Source organism: Apus apus, chromosome 14 (genome assembly GCF_020740795.1).
Source record: "Apus apus isolate bApuApu2 chromosome 14, bApuApu2.pri.cur, whole genome shotgun sequence".
Classification (NCBI taxonomy): domain Eukaryota; kingdom Metazoa; phylum Chordata; class Aves; order Apodiformes; family Apodidae; genus Apus; species Apus apus.
Window position 1 is genome coordinate 15,555,041 of NC_067295.1, and position 22,043 is coordinate 15,577,083.

General features: G+C 60.6%; 3 protein-coding genes and 1 long non-coding RNA gene across 10 annotated transcripts in view; 3 read left to right on the forward strand and 1 right to left on the reverse strand.

Moving 5' to 3' along the window:
* LOC127390409 (uncharacterized) overlaps positions 1-2,625 on the forward strand; it is a 12,920-nt gene extending 10,295 nt beyond the window's left edge. Inside the window, exon 2 of the long non-coding RNA XR_007890859.1 lies at positions 2,283-2,625. This is a non-coding gene — a long non-coding RNA (uncharacterized LOC127390409). The remainder of the gene's footprint in view (positions 1-2,282) is intronic.
* Positions 1-16,516, forward strand: part of IGFALS (insulin like growth factor binding protein acid labile subunit) — a 17,926-nt gene extending 1,410 nt beyond the window's left edge. The window contains exons 2-3 of one of the 2 annotated variants that reach the window (XR_007890857.1): positions 66-2,194; positions 16,124-16,516. Coding sequence is in view for 1 of the 2 variants with exons in the window: in XM_051631925.1 (XP_051487885.1) it covers positions 69-1,882 (1,814 nt within the window). In the remaining variant the exon portion in view is untranslated. Of the gene's footprint in view, positions 1-65; positions 2,626-16,123 lie in introns of those variants that run through there. The other variant, XM_051631925.1, reaches the window with a different exon arrangement.
* Positions 3,455-9,111, reverse strand: NUBP2 (NUBP iron-sulfur cluster assembly factor 2, cytosolic). Its single transcript, XM_051631982.1, has 7 exons — positions 9,064-9,111; positions 7,818-7,936; positions 6,692-6,890; positions 6,087-6,241; positions 5,175-5,285; positions 4,648-4,717; positions 3,455-4,121 (listed from the first exon to the last, which is right to left on the reverse strand). The coding sequence occupies exons 1-7, from the start codon at positions 9,080-9,082 to the stop codon at positions 3,976-3,978; spliced, it is 819 nt and encodes a 272-aa protein (XP_051487942.1). The 5' UTR covers positions 9,083-9,111; the 3' UTR covers positions 3,455-3,975.
* Positions 9,481-20,153, forward strand: SPSB3 (splA/ryanodine receptor domain and SOCS box containing 3). Of its 6 annotated transcripts, none has more exons than XM_051631968.1 (7): positions 9,481-9,499; positions 10,986-11,146; positions 13,349-13,526; positions 14,834-15,021; positions 16,523-16,625; positions 17,095-17,220; positions 18,388-20,153. In XM_051631968.1, the coding sequence occupies exons 2-7, from the start codon at positions 11,006-11,008 to the stop codon at positions 18,732-18,734; spliced, it is 1,083 nt and encodes a 360-aa protein (XP_051487928.1). In that variant the 5' UTR covers positions 9,481-9,499; positions 10,986-11,005; the 3' UTR covers positions 18,735-20,153. The 6 variants fall into 6 exon arrangements, with proteins under 6 accessions (XP_051487928.1, XP_051487926.1, XP_051487925.1 ...); XM_051631966.1 differs by having other exon boundaries at positions 9,485-9,503; XM_051631965.1 differs by lacking the exon at positions 9,481-9,499 and adding an exon at positions 9,505-9,534.
* Positions 20,154-22,043: the final 1,890 nt, after the last annotated feature.

Consider the following 22,043-nt stretch of genomic DNA (forward strand, 5'->3'; position numbering starts at 1 on the left):
GGGGGGTCCCCTAGGGCATCCACCACCCCGCACTGACAATGTCCCCTTTCCCCCACGCCCCACAGCAGGTGTCACCCTCCTGCTCCCCCTGGCCCTGCTGCTGGCCAGCGCCTCCCAGCCCCCCGGGGAGGAGAGTCCCAAGGAGCAGGGGGACACCACAGACCCCCCACGCTGCCCCAGCCCCTGTGCCTGCAGCTTGGACGACTACAGCGAGGAGCTCAACGTCTTCTGCAGCGCCCGCAACCTGACCCACCTGCCCGAGGACCTGCCCCCCAACGCCAAGGCCCTCTGGCTGGACGGCAACAACTTCACCCTGCTGCCGGCTGCTGCCTTCAGGAACCTCTCAGCCCTGGACTTCCTGGACCTGCAGAGCAGCCAGCTGGTCACGGTGGAGCAGCACGCCTTCCACGGGCTGAGGGGCCTCTACCACCTCCACCTGGAACGCAACCGCCTCAAGTACTTGGCTCCCCACACCTTCCTGCACACCCAGAACCTCGTGTCCCTCAGCCTCAACAACAACTACTTCAGCAAGGTGGAGGAAGGGCTCTTTGCTGGGCTCTCCAACCTCTGGTACCTGAACCTGGGCTGGAACTCGCTGGTGGTCCTGCCTGACAAGGTCTTCCATGACTTGCCCAACTTGAGGGAGCTGATCTTGGCCGGGAACAAGCTCCCCTACCTCCAACACCAGCTCTTCTGCAGCCTTACCGAGCTGAAGGAGCTGGACCTGAGTGGAAATGCACTCAAGGGCATCAAGATCAACGTCTTTGTCAAGCTGCAGAAGCTCCAGAAGCTGTACCTGAACCACAACCAGATCAACGCCATCGCGCCCCGCGCCTTCGTGGGCATGAAGTCCCTCAGGTGGCTGGACCTCTCCCACAACCGCCTCGCCTCGCTCTTCGACGACACCTTCCTGGGCCTCCTCAACCTGCACGTCCTCCGGCTGTCCACCAACTCCATCACCAGCCTGAGGCCCAGGACTTTCAAAGACCTCCAGTTCCTGGAGGAGCTGCAGCTGGGGCACAACAGGATCCGGAGCCTGGCAGAAAGGACCTTTGATGGGCTGGGCCAGCTGGAGGTCCTCAGCCTCAACAACAACCAGCTACAAGACATCCGGGTCGGGGCCTTCCTGGGGCTGTACAACGTGGCGGTGATGCACTTGTCAGCCAATTGCATCAAGGTCCTCCCCAGCTATGTCTTCAAGGGGGTCACCAAGCTGCACAGCCTCCACCTGGAGCACAGCTGCCTGGGCAGGATCCGGGCAAACACCTTCTCCGGCCTGTCCAGCCTGAGGAGGCTCTTCCTGCAGCACAACACCATCTCCCTCATCGAGGACCAGAGCTTCAGCGACCTGCACGAGCTCCTGGAGCTCGACCTGAAGCACAACAGGCTGAGCCACCTCTCACCCCAGCTCTTCGTGGGCCTCAGCAACCTGGAGTACCTCTTCCTCTCCTCCAACCAGCTCCTGGAGATTTCCCAGGACACCTTCAGCCCGCTCAAGAGACTCTTCTGGCTCGACCTCTCCCATAACCAGCTGGAGACGCTGGACACCACTGTCATCTCCCCTCTGGCCAACCTGAGGTACCTCAGCCTGAGGAACAACTCTCTGGAGACCTTCTCGGTGGGCTTCCTGTGCCCCTCCTTCGCCCTGGAGCAGCTGTGGCTGGGGGGCAACAACTGGCACTGCAACTGCTCCCTGAAGGGGCTGCGGGACTTCTCCCTGCAGCACCCCGTGGTGGTCCCGCGCTTCGTGCAGTCGGTGGCCGAGGGGGACGACACCCACGTCCCCATCTACACCTACAACAACCTCACCTGCCTCCACCCCCCGGCCATGGCGGGCCTGGACCTCCGCGACACCACTGAGGACAGCTTTGCCCACTGCTGAGGTGCACTGGCCCTTCCTGGAGGACACGCTGCTTCCTGGCCACGGCCACTGGTCTGGTCACCTCCCTGGCCACACACCTTGGGTTCCCCGGGGGCAGCAGCAGGAGCTCCAGCTCTGTGGTCACCCCAGCTCTTGCCACCACCACCTCCAGCTGCCCACCTTGGTGCTGCCACAGCAGGGAGAGCTGGGCCTGGGCTGTGCTGGATGGGCACCAGGTCCCCAGGCTTCAAAAATTTAAGATTTCAGAACTTTCATATTGCAACAGCAGCTCCTGGAGCAACCACCCCCACCAGGAACATCACACTGGAACAGGTTGCCCAGGGAAGCTGTGGCTGCCCCAGCCCTAGCAGTGTTGAAGGGCAGGTTGGATGGGGCTTGGAGCAGCCTGGGCTGGTGGGAGGTGTCCCTGCCCATGGCAGGGGGTTGGATCTGGATGATCTTGAAGGTCCCTTCCCACCCAAACCAGTCTGGGATTCCATGATCTCCGAGCCTCCAGGATGGGGGAAAAGCCCCCAGCCCAGAGCCACCCCACAGCCAGGGCCAGGACTCAGCACTGGAACAAACCCAAAGCGTTCTCCTGCCACAGAGCAGCTGAGAAACCCTAAAAGGCCCCCTGGCAGGAGTGGGGAAGGAGGTCCCACCCCGTGGAGTCCCTCCTGTCCCAGCAGGTGTGGGCAGGGAGAGGCACACATCACTTTCCTGATAAATCCCAGCAGACAAATAAACCTTTGGAGCTATTGCAACCCACCTTGTAAGTATGTTTTTTCCAAAGCACGTGCTGCACCCAGCTGGGGGGTCTTCTGGGAGCCCCCAGGGGCTGGCAAAGGGTGCAGGGTGATGCTGGAGGAACCTGCAGCACCTATTCTGCAAGGCCCAGGTGGGTGGCATGTGCCCAAGGAGGGTTCCTGGTCATCCTGCAGAAACCCAACAGGCCCCGTCAGATTCCAGCCCTGTTCTCCAAATCTCAGATCAATGATCAAAGGTCAAAGCAAGTTTTCCAGGAAAGCTGCAGATGGGGAAACCTGGTCAGGTGGGAGTCCTCGCTGTGGGAGCAGGGACAGCTGCTCCTCCTGCTCTCCCCTCCAGTGACCAGTTGAATTCCAGCTGGGGCAGTGGAAATGGGAGAGTCTCACCCTGGTCTCCTCCAAACCACAGCTGCCAGGGAGGGTCCTGAGCATGGAGAAGGCAGGAGGGGCACAGAGTCCAGCAGGGAAGGAGATAAGCTGAAGGACATCACCTCTGTTTGCTTCCCCAGCTTAACTCAAGGCTGCCAGAGGAGAGCAGGTCCCATGGGAGCAGCAGCTCCGGGTCCAAGGGAACAGGAGACACAGCAGGACATGGAGAAGAACCACGTGTGGAGAAGGGCCTTGGCAGAGCCTCCTGTCAGGACTGGCTTTCAGCAGGATGAGGGGACTGGCTGGATCTTGAGAAGCTGGAGGAAAGATCGAGCTGATTCCCAGGAAGGAAACGGAGGAGAAAGCAGGAATTCCCTAGAGGCAGGTGCAGTGCTGACCATGCCAAGGCTCCCAGCCACAAGGAGGCCTGAAGCCCTGGAAGAACATCTCACAGACATGGATTTTAAGAAATATTTACTGCCTGGGACCTTTCAAAAAAGAAAGAGATTCCTGAGTGATGGCAACTCCCAGCAGAGCAAGAGGCCTGGTGCCTCCAGCCCGGTGGGATGGAGCCCTCAGAGGGGTGGTTGGTCTCCTCAAGTCATCTTCTGACATCAAGCACATGCCATGTCCTCAGCAGCCCATCAGGAACCGGTGATCCCAGAGGTTGGAGCGAGGTGGCCTGGCCTGGGTGTGCAGGGGAGCATCCAGCCCCACCTCCCTGAGCCCAGCACCACCAAATCCATCAGGCAAGGGAAGCAGGAGAAGGCAGCAGCACGTGGAGCCCCCCAGCCAGATGATCCAGGGTCTCCTCAGATTCAGGGGGACAGAGCAGCACTTCCCTTCTGGATCACTGTGAGTGTTCCACCCTCCCTCCATCACCCCCCTGAGACAGTTTCCAAGTTCAAGAGCTTCTCCATCCCCCTTCCCTGTTGGCTGCCAGACCAGGGGCTTCAAGGTTCCAGCTCCATCCTCTCCTCAGGAGCTCTGTTGCCTCATCCCAGCCAAGATCTGCTGGGTGATGTGAGCCAAGGCAGGGAAGGCCGGGCTCTTGGGAAACTCCTGGATGAAATCCTTGCCCTCTTCCAAGCTCTGGCTGAGTTGGGGGTCCAGGGGAACACAGCCTGAGGGAGAGGAGGAACTGGTCACTGCTTGCTCCTTGCAAGGCCTGGAGTTGAGATATCAAAGAAATATCCTGACAGGGTCATCTCTGGAGGGGAGCAGCACTTAGGAGGGTGACCACTGCCCTCAGAGCTCTCCAGAAGCTACATCCCACCAGCAACCACTCCCTCTAGGTCCAGGACCACATCACAGTGTTTCATGAGGGACACCCTTCAGCCCTGTCCCACCCTGTCTGGAGAACTGGATTTGCCCCACTTCTCAGGGACACTTCCAGGGCATTCCAGGATGGCTCTTGGGCCACTTCAAGCTTGCTTAAGTTGTCCTTGGGATGCCACCACCACTGTCAATACCCCAGCAGGGCCAGGTGCCTGCTTGGAGCAGCTTGGGATGGTAGAGAAGCAAAGCAAGAAGCACATCTCAGCACCAAGCAGGTGCCAGGGGCTCAGAGGGACCAGAGCCCATTCTGCCTGTCCCTGTGACACTGTGTCCATCCAACCCCCACAGAGCTCTGCTCAAGAAGTCACTCACCCAGGAAGGGGACCCCAGAGTCCTTGGCCAGCTCCTCACCTCCCCCTTTGGAGAAGATGTTTGTGCACTCCTGGAGGTGGAAGAACAGGGTGGTGAGTCAGAAGCCCCAGAGCAGGGTCAGCTCTCTCCTCCTGCCAGCCCCAGGACACTGCCCTGCCCTTCTCCTGCTCTTCAGGTCTCCTTTCAAAGCCAACACACAGCAGCTTCTGGTCCCCCTGGCTCACAGCATCAGAGTGGTCAGGTTTGGAAGGGACCTCTGGAGATCACCCAGTCCAAGCCCCTGCCAGAGCAGGGTCACCTACAGCAGATCCCACAGGAACACCTCCAGCTGGGGTTGGAATGTCTCCACAGAAGGAGCCTCCACAGCCTCTCTGGGCAGCCTGTCCCAGGGCTCTGTCACCCTCAAAAGTGAGGAAGTTCCTCCTGTTTAGATGGAACCTCGTGGCATTTGCCAGTTTCCCACCCAGGGCCCCAGGTCCCCCAGTACCCCCTCACCAAGGGGAACCCACAAGAGCCAAGGAACTCACAGAGCAGTGTGGGCAGACGAAGCCACTCATGTTCTCCACGATGCCCAGCACCTGTAGACCTGTCTTCTTACAGAAGGTCAGCTCCCTCCTCACATCTCCCACCGACACAGCCTGTGGGGGGAGCAGGGGAGCTCAGGGGTGTCTGTCTGTCTGTCTGTCCAGACTGTGGGGCTGGATCAGACAAGGCAGATGTGCAGAACAAGCAGCCACGGACAGATCTGTACAGACACCCACCCTGGGGTGCCTGACCCCCCAAAACCATGCCCAGAGGCAGAAGCCCACCCAGAACCTCCAGCTTTCCCCCCCAACCCTACCACAGGACCTCCAGCTTTCCTGCCCCCCACCCTCCCTGGACCTCCAGCTTCCCCAGCCCTGCCCCAGGACCTCCAGCTTCCCCAGCCCTGCCCCAGGACCTCCAGCTTCCCCAGCCCTGCCCCAGGACCTCCAGCTTCCCCAGCCCTGCCCCAGGACCTCCAGCTTCCCCAGCCCTGCCCCAGGACCTCCAGCTTCCCCAGCCCTGCCCCAGGACCTCCAGCTTCCCCAGCCCTGCCCCAGGACCTCCAGCTTCCCCAGCCCTGCCCCAGGACCTCCAGCTTCCCCAGCCCTGCCCCAGGACCTCCAGCTTCCCCAGCCCTGCCCCAGGACCTCCAGCTTCCCCAGCCCTGCCCCAGGACCTCCAGCTTCCCCAGCCCTGCCCCAGGACCTCCAGCTTCCCCAGCCCTGCCCCAGGACCTCCAGCTTCCCCAGCCCTGCCCCAGGACCTCCAGCTTCCCCAGCCCTGCCCCAGGACCTCCAGCTTCCCCAGCCCTGCCCCAGGACCTCCAGCTTCCCCAGCCCTGCCCCAGGACCTCCAGCTTCCCCACCCCTGCCCCAGGACCTCCAGCTTCCCCACCCCAGCAGCTCCCTGCCCACCTGGGGTGTTGTGACCAGGACTGCTCCAAGAGGCTGGTAGGGCCTCAGGGCCTCCACCGTGGAGATGTGCTCGTCCGACGTGCCTGGTGGTGTGTCCACAATGAGGAAGTCCAGGTCCCCCCAGGCCACGTCAGTAACAAACTGTTTGATCAAAGCTACGGAAACAAAAAGGGCAGGAAAAACAAAATCCAACCCCAGCAGGTTTCAGTAGGTGCCCTGGGAGCAGGGGGGCAGGGGTGGGGAGGCACCCTGGGTGACAAGGACAGGGCTGCCTGGCAGCACAACATGTCCCTGAGGGATCTGAACCCACTGGAGACCTGTGAGGGTGGCAGAGCCCTGGGCCAGGCTGCCCAGAGAGGCTGTGGAGGCTCCTTCTCTGGAGACATCCCAACCCACCTGTACATGTTCCTGTGGGATCTGCTGCAGGTGACCCTGCTCTGGCAGGAGGTTGGACTGGGTGATCTCCAGAGGTCCCTTCCAACCCCCAGCACTCTAAGAATGACCTGTCCCCCAGCAGGAACAACCACCACCTCCAGGGGGGTTCAACAGAAGGTTCCTCACACTGGAAAGTGTGGCCACCAACCAGCACCAAAACCCAACTGTACCATTCTTCTTGGGTCCTCTCCACACCACAGCATCATCTGGCCTCTCCAGCAGGAAACCAATGGACATGAGGGAGATGCTCTTGTCCTGGCCCACGAAGACAGGGACCCAACCACTGTCACACTGGTGCACGTCCTTGTCCTGCACCCGGAACATGCGGGGGATGCTGGGGCCACAAAGGTCCACGTCCAGGATCCCCACCTGTGGGTGACAAGGCAGAGCTTCTCAGGCAGGGGTGGGCAGCTCCCAGCTCCTTCCCCTGGGACAGGCAGCAACCAGATTTTGGCCACTGCCAACACTCTGTGGGGACACACTCTGGAGCTCAGCAGAGCTGGATTTGAAGCACAAAGACCTGCTTTCAAATTTGACTGCTCTCCTGGTCTCCTTCCCTCCCAAGGAGCATCTCCAGGAGATCTTTATCCCAGACACCTGCCCAGGACCCAAGTGGCATTGACTCTAAGGAGCCTTTAAGAAAATCCTTGTGGGATTCAGCCTGTCCCTGCCCCCACAATTCCCTTTTTCCCATTGTAAGCCCATCCTTTAGCTCACCCACTTCACCCCACAAAGGGAGGGTGGGTGACACCACAAACCAGCAAAGCCATTTCTGGGCTCCTTGGCTTCAAAGCCAACAATGGTTCTCAGATCATTTTAGTCTCTTGGATAGAGAGAAAGGTCCCTGTGGTTACCTGTGCTGAACCAAGGACAGGATAAAACCCACCCAAGTCACTGTCCCCAACAGTTGCACAAAGGACCTACATGTCACCCCCACAGGACGTGGATGTGTAAAGGATGAGCAAAGCCCAGCCCATGGTGAGGGAGAATCATGGAATGGGTTGGAAGGACCTTCAAGATCATCTAGATCCAACCCCCTGCATGGGCAGGGACACCTCCCACCAGCCCAGGCTGCTCCAAGCCCCATCCAACCTGCCCTTCAACACTGCCAGGGATGGGGCAGCCACAGCTTCCCTGGGCAACCTGGGCCAGGCTCTCACCACCCTCACAGCCAAGAATTTCCTCCTCATGTCCAACCTCAATCTCCCCTCTGCCAGTTTTAATCCACCCCCCTTGTCCTCTCCCTCCCTGCCCTGTTCCAAGGGGAGCTGGAGCTCAGCCCCAGCCCTGGCTCACCCTGTTCCCGCAGTGCTGCAGGGCCAGGGCCAGCTGGCTGGAGATGGTGCTCTTCCCCACGCCGCCCTTCCCGGACAGCACCAGCAGGATGTGCCGCACCCCGGCCAGGTTGCTTCTCTCTGGGAGGAAGGAGAACACGGAGGAGGCATCAGAACCTCTCCCAGGAACAGCGCCCAGGCCGCGGGGTCTCTCCCGGTGCAGAGAGCAGCGCCCGAGCGGCCCCTGCCGAGGGAGCCAGTGGCTGCCCCTGCTCCAGCACAGCTCCCGAGGGACAGGGGAAGAAGAGAGGGATGTGCCACAGCCCCTCGGCCACCAGAGAAGGGCCACCAAGAGCCACGGCAGGGAACACGGCGGGAAGCAAAGGCCTTGCCCTGATGACCTCAGCTGCCAAGCAACAAACAGCCCAGGGCTGCTCAGGCCGAGCCTCCCGGGAGCTGCCGGTGAGCTCAGTCCCTTGGCGTTTCCTTCCTCCTCGCCACGTCGGTGCCTCCCCCGGGCCCCGCTCCCCTCCTGCCGTTCCCCGCCGGGCTGGCAGCACCGCCGGGGCCTCCGCTTCGGGCTCAGCCGCCCCGGCCCGGCAGCACAGAGCCGGGAACGGCGGGGGCCGGCTCCCCGACCCCGGGATGCACAGGGGGTCGGACAGGGAGCTCCGGCGGCAGCCAAACAAACCCCCGCCCCGGCCCCGCGTTCCCGGGCGCCCCGTCACTACCGGCCACTGAGTCACCGCACCAGGCCCATCTCGCCCCCGCGCCGCTCGGGACCACAGCGGGGCCGGCACCGACGGCATGGAGCCCGCACGCACCGTGGCGGACCTCATCCGGACCTCCACCGACGGTAACGGGGAGCGCGGGGAGGAGGGAGGGCGGGGAGGAGGGAGACGGAGCCCCGGCAGGGAGCTGCTCCCGGGAGACCGGCCCGCCGGCACCGGCAGCGCCAGACCCGGGCCACTCAGTGCTCCCCGCAGAGGGACGCAGGCCCGAGCCTCCAGCAAGGCACAGCCGCCATCCCCCCGCAGCTGGGCCCGCCGCCTCAGGGCCGCGCCGGGCCCGGGCACCCCGGAACCCCCCGGAAACCGGACACGGGCCCCGCCACACCCGGCAAATCTTGGCGGGACGTCCCCGGTGAGGCGGGCTGCGGCCCCTCGGTCAGGCAGGGGGCCACCCCGGGATCTCTCGCCCCGCAGAGGGCCGGCTCCAGCCCCGAGGGCCGGTTCCATCCCCGAGGGCCGGCTCCAGCCCCCGCTCACCCCCGGCCGCCTCCTCCATGCCGCTGCCGGCGCCGCCCGCTTCCGCCTTCCGCCTTCCGCCCTCCTAACGCCCCGCCCCCCCGCGGACTGGCAGGCGCCGCAACCAATCGCGAGCCGCGCTTTTAGCCGGAACCCACCCCCCCCAAGGCCCCGCAGCCAATCCAACCCTCCCTCTGCCTCCGCCAGCCAATGGGAGCGGTGTTTTCCCCCTCAGCGGCGGCCGCCCCAATGGCGCGGCTCCCCGAAGATTGACGTGCGGCGCAGCCAATGGCGCTGCCCCTCACCTCAGACATCGCCCCTCCCTCCTCCTTACATCCTCTGTGAGTGACGGGGCGCTCGACTAATGGCGTGCGGGAGCGGCGCCGGCGCAGCCAATGGGCGCTTTAGAGGGGGGCGGTGCCGAGGGGGGGAATTGTTTATGTCCCGGGAGGGGAAAGTAGGTCAGAGCGCGGCGGGAGCGGGCGGGCCCAGGTGGGGCGGGGGCCCCGGGGGGAGCGGGGCGGGGGAACTGGGGGTGCTGGGGGGACCCGAGGGCTGGACTGGACTGGACTGGACTGGACTGGACCGGACTGGGCTGAGCTGTGCGGCCCCAGCGTGGCGGCCCGGCCCGGGGAGAGCGGGGCCTGCCCGCCCGCCCGCGCGCGGTGCGGCCGCCGGTTCCCTCTCCGGTGGGTGCCTGGGAAGGCGGTTCCCGCGGGGGCTGCAGGGCCCGGAGGGTTGTCAGGGCAGAGGGACGCCCCGCGGCAGGTCCCCCCGCATCCCTCTCCCCCCCCCCCAACCCCGGCCGGCTCGGCACCGGAGGAGCGGCTGGGCCCCGGGCGGCGGGGGGGGCTGTGCCGGGCCCGGGAAGGGGGCTGTGCCGGGCCCGGGAAGGGGGCTTTAGCCTGGCGTTAGGTGCCGGGCGGAGGTGGGAGCCTCGTCATCTCGGCGGGTGGGGTGTCCCGAGCGCTTCCCGGCATCCTTGGGCACGGCCGGGCCTGCTTGTCCGGGAGCTGCCGGGCTGCGAGGCTCAGGAGCGGCGGGGACGGGGCTGAGCCCGGGTGTGTGTGCGGGACGGAGCTGCTCCCTGCAAAAAAACCATCAACAAACAACCTCGGGAAATGAGGTGGGGTGTGGAGGTTCCCTGGCACACCCAGGGCGGCGCTCCCCTGTGTCCTGTCAGGCCGGGGGCAGAGAAGGAGCCCGTGGAAACTTGTTTGGAAAGAACGTCCTGGCTTGAATCAGGACAGAGAAGGGGCCGCTTCACTTCTGCCTGTCGCCCTTAAGGCAAGTCGGGACAGGTTCCTGAAAAGGCTGGTTTCCCTTCAGGGAGCAGGGAAGTGTTCTGTCCCGTCCCCCCGCCCCCGAGACGCTGAGAGCAAAGTCTTCTCACAGTGGGCAGCTGCTCAGAGGGGAACGAGCAGCCTTCCCTGCCCCCCCGAGGGGAACGAGCAGCCTTCCCTGCCCCCCCGAGGGGAACGAGCAGCCTTCACTGCCCCCCAGAGCTTGGCCTGGTGGTGGCCAAGGCACTGGAGGTGGCCAAGCCGTGTGGCCTGAGCCCAAGCAGCCACCAGAGGGTGGCCGGGCTCTGAGGAGGCCACCTCTTGGTGACTGAAGATCCTGATGCTGCCCAGGCCAGCGCTGAGAGGCAGATGCTGGGCGCACGCACTGCCAGAGGGCGCAGCTGTTGCCACCAGGTCTTGGGAACGTTTTCCAGGATCATTTCAGCTCTTGGGCTCAGGGGGAAGTTGCCTTGAAGAAAGAGACCGAGGCTGCGATGCGAGAGGGACGTAGTGTCACTTGATCCCCTGAGGGTGCCTGTGCAGACCTGATCCGTTCCTGGGGGGGGGTTCTGTGGTGACCTGGGGGAGGTTGTTGAGTGGGGGGAGCCCGGTGGGTGGCAGTGGGACACGACGTGTGACCCTGGTGTCCTTTCCCCACAGCCTACCTGTCCCGGCGCGACATGGCGCGGCGCCCGCGCGGCAGCAGGGCCTGGCACTTGGTGCTGAGCGGGGGGCGGCGCGAGGGAGACCCCCGGGCACTCCCCCTGCCACCCCCCCAGGCCCCCGGTGCCCGAGGCTGGGGGTACGACTCTGATGGGCAGGTAAGGAGGGTGCTGGGTGGCTTTGGGGACGTGGGGGAGATGTCTCCTCTCCCCCGCTGCAGGCACGGCCTGAAGGCGCTCGGGTCTGTGGTTCAGGGCACAGACCTGGGTGTGATTAGAGAGGGGTTAATGGAATCAACCCGCTGCCTCCCTGCCCTGATGTGGGGCTCCCAGCCCCTTCCCAGGGCAGGCTCAGCTGCCCCACGTCTGCTCCCTGGTTGTGGAGTCATTAAGGTTGGAAAAGATCATCAAGTCCAACTGCCAACCTGACACCACTATGTCCACGAAACTGTAGAATAACTTAAGTTCTAAAAGACCTTTAAGATCACCCAGTCCAACCCTTCCCCCAGCCCTGCCAAGGCCAGCATTGCCCCATGTCCCTCAGCACGTCTACAGGTCTTTCAAACCCCTCCAGGGATGGGGACTCCCCCCCCTGCCCTGGGCAGCCTGCTTGACCACTCCTTCAGGGAAGAAGTTCCTCCCAAGATCCCATCTCAACCTCCCCTGGTGCAACTTGAGGCTGGTTCCTCTGGTCCCATCCCTTGTTCCTGGGAAGCAGAGACCTTAGCTGCTCCTCATAATACTCAGTTGTGCTCCACACCTTGTTGGCTGCGCCAGGGAGCTGATCAATATGAAGCTAAATGTTTTTTTTTATGTAAACATACAAAAGGTGTGTGTGGTACATGAAGTACAAACACTATTTTCCAAATAGTTCTTTTTGAAGTAGTGATCTAAATACCTGTTGAAACTGGCTGGGTTCTCCAGTCTGGCTTGCTGCTGGGCTGACTTCTGCTCTGGTGCAGGGAGTGGGGCTGCCAAGTTACAGCCTCCCATCTCTCCAGGCTGAAATTCCATCACATTTTGGAATGTGTGTTCCAAACACACGTGTGGAATATCAGTTCTGTCTGTGTTCAGTCAGTGTGAGGAGGGACTTGGCTTCATCCCTCCCCTTTTCCCTGGTTCTTCCACTGAGTTCAGTTCCCTGGGTGGTGCTGGGGACACGGGGAGGTGCTGCTGGGGCTGCAGAGCTGGCCTAGAGCCCCGTGTCCAAACCCAGGCCCTGGGCTCCCAGCAAATGAGCCTTCTTTCTGCACCCAGAGCAGCTTTGTGTTTCTGCAGTACTGGGAAGAGCTGGATTTCTAGACAGCAGCAGGCAGGAAGGGCCAGTGGAAGACAGAAATCCAGGTTTTAGTGTGCAGGCTGGAGGAGGAGGGTGGGCAGTATGTAAGTATTTCAAACAGCTGCAAGAACATGAGTTTTGTCTTTAAATCCTTCTTATAAATCTGCCTTGGGGATGAATAACAAGCAGGTCCTCCTGACCAGCACGTAAACCCTGAGTAACTCCCTGCAACCTGTGAGAGACTCCATCAGGTGGCACTGAGCCTCACGTGCCATCAGCAGTGAGGTGGGGCTTTGACTTCTACAGCACCTGGACCCTTTGGTCTCCTGGCCCTGGGGGACAGTAAATTGAGTTTTGGTGTTGGTGCATGGAAGCAAACAAAAGCCTTTTAATCCTTCCTCAGGTTCCCATGGGCCTGTTTGCAGCTGGGCTGCTCAGCTGGGTCCCCTTTGCTCTGCCCCCTCCCCTGCCTGCCCTCCTGTCCCTTTTCCTCCTCTCTGCCCCCCTCTCTCCTCCATCACCCCCAGGCTCTCCAGGGCAGTGTGCTCTGCTGTGGTGGTTCCTTGCCTGGGTGGCTGGGACCTGCCCATTGACATTTTCCAGATTTTGTTTTAAAATGTGGCTGTGAAAGGCTTGGAGGGTCATGTTGCTTGCCTGCTGTGACAGCTCCTGGCCCCTGGAAGGCTCAGAACCACAGGATCACAGAACGTTGGGGGTTGGGAGGGACCTCTGGAGATCATCCAGTCCAGTCTCCCTCCCAGAGCAGGGTCACCCAGAGCAAGTTGCACAGGATGGTGTCCAGCTGGGTTTGGAATGTCTCCAGCCATGGAGCCTGCACAGCCTGCAGACACAACCAGGACATTCCTGCATCCAGCCTGGTTGCAGGAGGGTCTCCAGCACAGGCCCCAGAGCTGGGTCATTCAGCTGACACAGCCCCTCGCCAGCTTGGGGCACGAGCCTGGGGATGTCCCCACCCCTGGGGACCTCCCCCTGCGGCCACCAAACCTTCAGACCTGTCTCCCAGTCCAGCTCCCTGAGCCTGGGGACAATCCATACTGACCACCCCTCTGCTCTCCCTGCAGCACAGTGACTCAGACTCAGAGCTGGAGTTCTCCTCCCTCTCACCCTCCATCCCCAGCGCCATCCCCGTCACCGGAGAGTCCTACTGCAACTGTGAGAGCCAGAGTGAAGCTCCCTACTGCTCCAGCCTGCATGGCCTGCACCACCTCCAGGACTGCCAGTGTGGGGAGGAGGATGAGTGTAAGGATGGGGCTCCCCCAGGGCCACCCCCCGAGTCCCCAGGGGGTGGTGGGTGCCACTGGATCCCCTGCACGGATCCTCCGCTTCCTGCAGGAGCCCTGAGCTGGCCAGCTCCTTTCTTTACACCTGAAGGCCCTGTAGCCTGTAGGAAAATAGTCATACAGTCATTGAGGTTGAGAAAGACCTCTAAGATCATCAAGTCCAACCAGCAGCCCAAAACCACTATTCAACTGAACCATGTCCTGAAGTGCCACATTTTTTGAGCACCTCCAGGGATAGTGAGTCCATCCCTGCCCTGGGCAGCCTGGCCAGGGCCTGACCAGTCTTTTCAGTCAAGAAATTGTTCCCAAGATCCCATCTCAACCTCCCCTGGTGCAACTTGAGGCCGTTCCCTCTTGTCCTGTCACTTGTTCCTGGGGAGCAGAGACCAACCCCCCTGGCTCCAACCTCCTCTCAGGCAGCTGCAAAGCCAGAAGGTCTCCTCTCACCTCCTGGTCTCCAGGCTGGACACCCCCAGCTCCCTCAGCTGCTCCTGCTCAGACTTGTGCTCCAGCCCCTTCCCCAGCTCCCTTGCCCTTCTCTGGAGAAACTCCAGCCCCTCTGTGTCCCTCTTCTCCTGAGGGACTCAGAACTGACCCCAGGATTCCAGGTGTGTCCTCCCCAGTGCCCAGCACGGGGGGACAATCCCTGCCCTGGTCCTGCTGGCCACACTGGTGCTGAAACTGGCCCTCATGGCTCCAGCTGTCCTGCTGCTGGTGCCCAGAGCAGCTGACAGGGGCCCAGCAGGACATGCTCAAAATAGGGTGGGAGGTGGGCAGGGGCTGGCTTGGGCTGCCCAAGGGAGCTTTGAGCCTGGCAGAAGGAAAGGAGGCTCTGGCTGGGTCTGTGGAGCCTCGTGTGAGCCAAAATGAGAACTGGTCAGTGCTGACCTCAGAAGGTCATTAGTCCTCCCCCTGCTCAAGGAGTGGCTTGGGTAACAGTTAGATCTGAGTGCTCGAGGGGCCTTGTCCTGTTTAGTTTTGGGAATCTCCAAGGATGGAAATGCCCACAGCATCTCTGTGGCTCATGTTAGCCACCATGGGAACTGGTTCATGCTGACAGCTTTGGTGGGACACTCCCTGGTGGGACCTCAGCCCAGTTCAGGCCCCGAACAACTCTCCAAAGCTCAAGATTTCCCCTCTTCAACGGTAAAACAAAAACCCACTGAGGAAAACTCCCATCTCCAAATCAACCCCCCTACCTGTGCTATGGGCTGGCTCCCTGGAGGGGGGACCTCTGCCCATCCTTGTCCCCTTTCTGCTTCCCAGACTTTGACTGGGTGTGGGATGACCTGAACAAGTCCACGGCCACGTTGCTGAGCTGCGACAACCGCAAGGTGAACTTCCACAGCGAGTACAGCTGCGGCACCGCCGCCATCCGCGGGAACAAGGAGCTGGCCGAGGGGCAGCACTTCTGGGAGATCAAGATGACATCCCCAGTCTATGGCACAGACATGGTACGTGAGGTGGGGTCACCTCTGGGCTGGCAGAAATGGCCAGTGTTCTGTAAACAAGAGAAGGAAGAACCGCCCGTGGGACCTGACGAGGGAGCGGGTGGATGGTGTCGCTGAGGGGCCACCTGGGGTGGTTGAGAAGTTGTGGCAGGTAAATGAAGTTCCCACAGGCTGGAAAAGGGGACACACAGCTCCTGTTTTAAAAAAGGGGATACACAGACCCCGTATTTTATAAGAGGGGACACAGCCCCCATTTTTAAAAAGCTGAAAAAAGAAGACCCAGGGAGTGAGAGGCCAGTCAGTCTCACCTCTGTGCCTGGCAAGATGATGGAGCAGATCCTCCTGGAAACTGATAAGGGACAGGGAAGATAAGGAGGTGATTTGTGACAGCCAGGATGTCTTCACCAACGGCAAAGGCTGCCTGACAAATCTGGTGTCCTATGATGGGGTTGCAGCATTTGTGGGTAAGGGAAGAGCAACTGATGCCACCTGCCTGGAACTGTGCAAAGGGTTTGTTTTGCACAACATCCTGCATTCTAAACTGGAGACATGGACCTGACAAGTGGACCACTTGGTGGATAAGGAGATGGCTGGGGGGTCACACTCAGAGATTGTGGTCAGCAGCACAATGGCTGAGTGGAGACCAGTGATGAGGGGGACCCTCGGGTCCATACTGGGACCAGTATTATTTAACGTCTCTGTCAGGGACTTGGACACTGGTGTTGAGAGCACCAACAGCAGGTTTCTGGATGACTTTGCAGGTGATGAGCTGTGTCGAGCAGTGGGGCCCACAGCATAAGGCAGACATGGACCTGCTTGAGTGGGACTAGAGGAGGTGACAGAGATGATGGGAGGGCTGGAGCAGCTCTGCTCTGGAGACAGGCTGGGAGAGTTGGGGTGTTCAGCCTGGAGAAGAGAAGACTCCAGGGAGACCTTAGAGTACCTTCCAGTGCCTGAAGGGGCTCCAGGAAAGCTGGGGAGGGGCTTGGGACAAGGGCAGGGAGGGAGAGGACAAGGGGGATGGATTAAAACTGGAAGAGGGGAGATTGAGGTTGGACATGAGGAGGAAATTCTTTGCTGTGAGGGTGGTGAGAGCCTGGCCCAGGTTGCCCAGGGAAGCTGTGGCTGCCCCATCCCTGGCAGTGTTGAAGGGCAGGTTGGATGGGGCTTGGAGCAACCTGGGCTGGTGGGAGGTGTCCCTGCCCATGCAGGGGGTTGGATCTAGATGATCTTGAAGGTCCCTTCCAACCCAGACCAGTCTGGGATTCTCTGAACAGGACAGGAGGCTTCTCCAGCAGTTCAGCTGGGCCTCCTGACTAAGGAAGGGCAGTTGGAGCTGGGAGCCTTCATCCCCAGCCTGACAGCTCTGAGTTGGCTGCTCCAGAACCTCTGGGTGATCTGGACTGTGCCAAGGAGAGGAGGGGAGAGCCAGAGGTGGAGTCTTGGTTGTGTGTCTTGGGCAAGGTGCTGAGTCTGTGTTCTTTTTCCTGGCCTTGCCTCCCAGATGGTGGGAATTGGGACGTCGGATGTGAACCTGGACAAGTACCGCCACACCTTCTGCAGCCTGCTGGGCAGGGATGAGGACAGCTGGGGACTCTCCTACACAGGTGGTGCAGGCAGGGCAGTGGCAGAGGGCAGGGCAGCTGGAGGGCAGCTCTGGGCCTACGTGTTGTCCCAGGGGCTGAGAATTAAATGGTCTGAGTGGGACGGGGGCCAGAAAAGCCACCAGAGCCCTGAGTCCCCCCATCGACAACAGCCAGAGGGGCTGGCAGCAGCTCCCGGCTCTTGGAGCTTCTGGCCTTGCCTGTGTTCTGCAGAGCCCTGGGAACCAGTGCCTGACCTCCCAGGGTGCCAGGACACGTCACAGATCAGGGATTTGAGTGGCACTGCCTGCACAAAGCCTCAACCTGCCCCTTTTTATCCCCTGCTCTGGGGTGGGAGGGCAGGGCCAGGCCCAGGGGGGCTTTTTGAGGCTGTGAGCGAGGCTGTGCCAGGGGGAAGTGGCAGTGTTGGAGCTGGGATGGGTCTATGCAGGACTGGCTTTCCCCTGAACACCATTTGTGGCATTGTGTTCAGGGCTACTGCATCACAAGGGAGACAAAACCAGCTTCTCCTCGAGGTTTGGCCAAGGCTCCATCATTGGGGTGCACCTGGACACGTGGCACGGGACACTCACCTTCTTCAAGAACCGCAAGTGCATCGGTGAGAGGCAGGGGAGGGAGCAGCACAGCCCTGCTGAGCCTGGGGCCTGGCTGGGGCTGGGACAGGGGAGGGAGCAGCACAGCCCTGCTGAGCCTGGGGCCTGGCTGGGGCTGGGACAGGGGAGGGAGCAGCACAGCCCTGCTGAGCCTGGGGCAGGGCTGGGGGACACACAATGCTGCTGGAGCAAAATACCAAGGTGTGAAGTGGGTGGGAGGTTTCAGGTGTTTCCCAGGTGAGGGTTTCAAGTGGGTGTTTCCCAAGTGCTCTCCAGCAGCTCAGCAGGTGACAGGCTCAGGGGAGCTGGGAGGACTGAGACCCTGTTATGACCTGAGTGGGGCAACCCAGGGAGATTCAGACTGGACTCCCTGGCTTTCTAAATTCCTTCTCAGAGAGGAGCCCAGCTGGATCCAACCTTTGTCTCAGACTTGGCCCTTCCAGGGAGAGTGATTAAAATGTCGCAGTCTGAGGAAATGCTTGAGTGTCCAGTAGCCCTTGGTCAGATGAAGGTGCAAGGACACTCAGGGTCTGTATTTGAATATTAGGTTTACTGGAAGCTATAGAAGGAATATGGATACTTACCATCTATAATTATTATCTTAGGCTGCACCACATAAAGGCTGACAGATCACAAGGGTACAATACAGATATGTTTAAGCTGCACAACCTGAGAAAAAAATCATGGATAGGCCTTGTGTTACTTAATGATGATAGGAAGGAATTGAGAGAGAGAGAGCAGGAGAAGGAAAGTTTAGAGAGATAGGTCATAGAAAGTCACCAGTCCTGGGTCCAGTGTTGGGCCAACAGGGGAGAGCTGGTGTCAGGGAGGCTCCTAAAGCTCCCGTTGCAGCCCCCCTGTTTTAGAGGCAGTTTCCTTGTTTTGCAAGGATGAGCAAGAGTGTGTTTGAGTCAGAAGCCTGAGCAGCTGGAGTGGACCTTGCCCCCTCCATCCTTATCTCAGTGGCTGTACCTGCAGCCTCAGGCCACCTGCAGACCATCTCTCCATCCTCTCAGGCCTTTTTAGGTGCAAAGGAGACTTTGTTTAGGGGTTACAATGGGGTTTCCACACCACTTCCAGCAAGTATAGGTGCTGAGGGCTGGTCCCTCACAGCCCCCTACCTTGTTGGAGCTGATGTGAGACCCCTGTGGTGCTCTCCCCCCTCCTGGCAGGGGTTGCAGCCACCAAGCTGCAGAACAAGAAGTTCTACCCCATGGTGTGCTCGACAGCAGCCAAGAGCAGCATGAAGGTGATTCGCTCCTGCGCCAGCTGCACCTCCCTGCAGTTCCTCTGCTGCTACCGCCTGCGCCAGCTCCTGCCCGGCTACGTGGACACTCTGGAGGTGCTGCCACTGCCACCAGGACTCAAGCAGGTGCTGCACAACAAACTGGGCTGGGTGTGGAGCATGAACTATAGCACCTCGAAGCCTTCCTCCTCTTCTTCCTCGGGAAGCGACTCCGACAGCTCCTGCGGCTCGGAGGCAGAGGGCTGCCAAAGGAAGAGGTGCAGGAGGACATAATGTCCCTGCAGAGCAGCTGCTGTGAGGGACTGGGGGGGTTTGTTCCACCTTCTGCCAGGGCTGAAGCAGCTCCTTCTGCACGAGGACGTCCATTGCTCTCTGTTTGCAAAGGTTTCTCTTGACACTGCTGGAAATCTTTAGCCCAAACATCCATCACGGGCACGGAGAGGCCTGTTGACTCCAAGAGGTCCCAGCTCTGTGAAAAAGGTAAAGTGCAGCCAAATACCTGAGCTTCATCTGCTGACTGGCTGCCAAAGCCATCACCTCTTCCTGAAGGATCCCTCTTCTCTGCAGACTCTGGGCACAGACACCACTTGAGGTGCCCTCCCGGTTTCAAAGCACCCCAGACCTCTAGTCAAACAAGGGAGGTGACCCATCACAAGAGAAAAGCAAAGCCCAGCCCCCTCCTCCTCCCTGCTGGCTGGTGGTTGGTGTCTGCCAGGATCTGCTCACCCTGAGGGGCACGACTGAGCAGCAGCATGAAGGGAAATGGGCTCCTGGAGATGCATCTGCCATGGGTGTGACAGAGCAGTTGTAGGAGCTGAGCTGATGGGATCTTCCTCAAGCCCCCGTGACTTGAATGGCTTTGCATGTTGGCTCCTGCTGCTTCTCCTCTACCAGGACTGTATAAAACTGTCACAATAAAAGTAGAAACTGGTTTTGTTCCTCCTGTGGCCCCTGAAGGCAGGAATCTGCAGAGCTGCCAGCCTGGAGGATGGTTGAAATGCAGCCCTGGCTTGTCCAGGCTCCAGGAGGTGCAGGCAGTGGAGATGACCTGGCCCCTGCCCCGGGGTGGGATCCTGCTCTTCCCTCTGATCCCAACATCTGGCTGGGATGGATCCTCAGCAGAGGCAGGGAGGGAAGGGGGGCTGCAGGGGTTTGTAACACCTGTCCTCTGGCAGGTAACACTGGCAATTTGCCTCTTGGGGCTCAGTTTTCAACCTTCTCTTTCCCTTGGTGATTTCAACCCCTGAATAGGTAACACTGCCTTGTGATGTGAGCCTTTCTTGGGACACTCCATATCCTGCATTGCCCAAGAAATCCAGCAGATCTGTCCAGAGGGCTGTAGAGTGGTCCAGTCCCTCAGCTGCTAGAAGAGTATCATCTACATGCTGTAGTATCATCCTACAATCCTAGAATGCCAGGTTGGAAGGGACCCCAAGGATCATCTGGTCCAACCTTTCTAGGAAATACTCTAGTTGATATGGTGTGGCCCAGCATCTGTTGAGCTGAGTCTTGAAACTGTCTGATGTGTGGAAATCCACCACTTCCCTTGGCAGATGATTCCAGTGTCTGACTGTTCTTGTGGTGAACAAGCTTGGCAGATGTTCCCACTCTGCAGCCCAGGGGACACAGCTGGGGTGTGGTGGCCCTTGTGACACATCTAAGAGACAAGTGTTGGAATAAAGTGTAACCTGCTGTCTGTGTCCCTTCTGTCACCCCTTGTTCCCCAGGCTCCAGGAGGGCTCTTGGGCCCCCCCAGATCCTGATATCCCTCAAGAAGGTGCTGCTGCAGCAGCCCCAGAAGCAGCTGGTGGCAGCCCTGGGTGTTAGGGATGAACCCCACCTGGACAGTGGGTGACAAACCTCAGCGTGTCCCCTGCCAGAGCGCTGCTGGGGCGGTGGCTGTGCCAGGGAGGCCCTTCCCAGTGCTCCCAGTCCATCCATCCTCCAGCATCCCAGTTAGGGGGTTCAGCTGGCAGTGGGGACAGGAGAGGAGTGCTGTTGGGGCCATCCCACCTCCTGTTTCCTTGGTTTGCTCCTCCTGGGCTGAGGCAAATCCCATTTTGGGGAGGTTTGTGCCATGGGGAGAATCTCTGCTCTTGTCCCCTGATGTGTCAAAGCTGCTTCAGGAGCCTCACAAAAATGTTCAGTGTTCTGTGTCTCACCATTGCCTTGTTGAGAGGGGGAAAAGAGAGTTTTTTACGCATTTCTCTCCCAGTAGCTGCTTGTCCTTTCCCCCAGGCCCAGCTTTCCTTTCTCTGGAGAAAAACCTCCCGTGCCCCTCAGCCGGGCGTCAGGGCTGCTGCTGCTGGCAGCTTTGGGGCCACTGGGCTGTGAGTTGGCAGGAAGCTCGGGCCCTGCTGCCACTCTGCACCCAGATGTCACAGCCCCAGCCAGTGGTCAGGGGTGGCTTCCTGTCCCCTCCTCCTTGTCCCCAGCCCTGGGCCCTCCCTGCTCTTCGTGCCATGGAGGACGAGCAGGGCTACATGGTGCTGGACAAGCGGGGGGCTGAGGGGAGCCCGGGCCCCCTGCAGGATGCAGGTATTGGGGGTCTCCCTGCCAACACTGAGGGGTGGGGAGAGAGGAAAGACGGGGTGGGGATGACTTCAGAAGCCAGGTGATGTCCCCCAGAGCTGCTGGAGCTGAGGAAACTGAGGCACGGAGCAAGGGAGGAGGGTCTGGGGGGGCTTTTCTGGAGGCTCTGGCTCCTCAGACACCCTGCCTGTCTCAGCTGTGACACGGGGGTCCCTCCTGCACCCCCCAGGTTCCCGCTGAGCCCCGAGGGTGGAGGAGACAAAACCTGTGGGGTGCTGAGGGGGGGAGGATCAGCTCTGAAAGCTGCACCGTGGGGCTGCAGTGGATCTGCCAGAAAGAAGCCACCCTGTTCTGAGCCGGAGGAGGGGGCATCACCCCCTGTGCAGGCCCAGGCCTTTCCTCACACGAACAGAATGAGCCCTTTAGCTCAGCAGGCATCACTGACTCACAGCTGGCTGCTCCAGCAGGCGCTGTGAAGACTCTCCTGCCTCCCCTGCCAGAAAACAAGGACTCAGACTCCATGAGGGAGGTAACCAGCTGCCAGATTGGAGCAGGGGCTGGAAAACCCCAGCAGCGTTGGGAACAGCAGCCTGCCCAGGAACAGTGCAGCAGGGTGGGAGGGAAGTCCCTGGCTGATTGGCAGGGAAGGTCCAGGAACAAGAGGCTGGCCAAGCAGGGACAACAGAGAGCCATCAAGAGGCTGCTGGCTTGCTGCTTGCTGCTGCTCTCTGGACGGACACTGAAGCTGCTGCTGCTCGGCTTTTGGGGGTTGGCCTGCTCCTTGGGGGGCCCTGCTCACCTGAGGTCCCTGCTCACCTGAGGTCCCTGCTCACTAGAGGTCCCTGCTCACCTGAGGTCCCTGCTCACCCGAGGTCCCTGCTCACTAGAGGTCCCTGCTCACCTGAGGTCCCTGCTCACCCGAGGTCCCTGCTCACTAGAGGTCCCTGCTCACCTGAGGTCCCTGCTCACCCGAGGTCCCTGCTCACCCGAGGTCCCTGCTCACCTGAGGTCCCTGCTCACTAGAGGTCCCTGCTCACCTGAGGTCCCTGC

Bases quoted from the DNA above. Each gene is read 5' to 3' on its own strand.
- NUBP2 (XM_051631982.1), bottom strand. The intron at 5,286-6,086 runs GTGGGCAGGGAG...CTCCCCCCACAG, and splicing joins TCCTGGTCACAACACCCCAG to GCTGTGTCGGTGGGAGATGT. The intron at 4,122-4,647 runs GTGAGTGACTTC...CCTCTCCCTCAG, and splicing joins CTCTGGGGTCCCCTTCCTGG to GCTGTGTTCCCCTGGACCCC.
- SPSB3 (XM_051631968.1), top strand. From the start codon at position 11,006: ATGGCGCGGCGCCCGCGCGGCAGCAGGGCCTGGCACTTGGTGCTGAGC. The intron at 13,527-14,833 runs GTAAGGATGGGG...TCTGCTTCCCAG, and splicing joins GTGTGGGGAGGAGGATGAGT to ACTTTGACTGGGTGTGGGAT. The intron at 16,626-17,094 runs GTGGTGCAGGCA...CATTGTGTTCAG, and splicing joins CTGGGGACTCTCCTACACAG to GGCTACTGCATCACAAGGGA.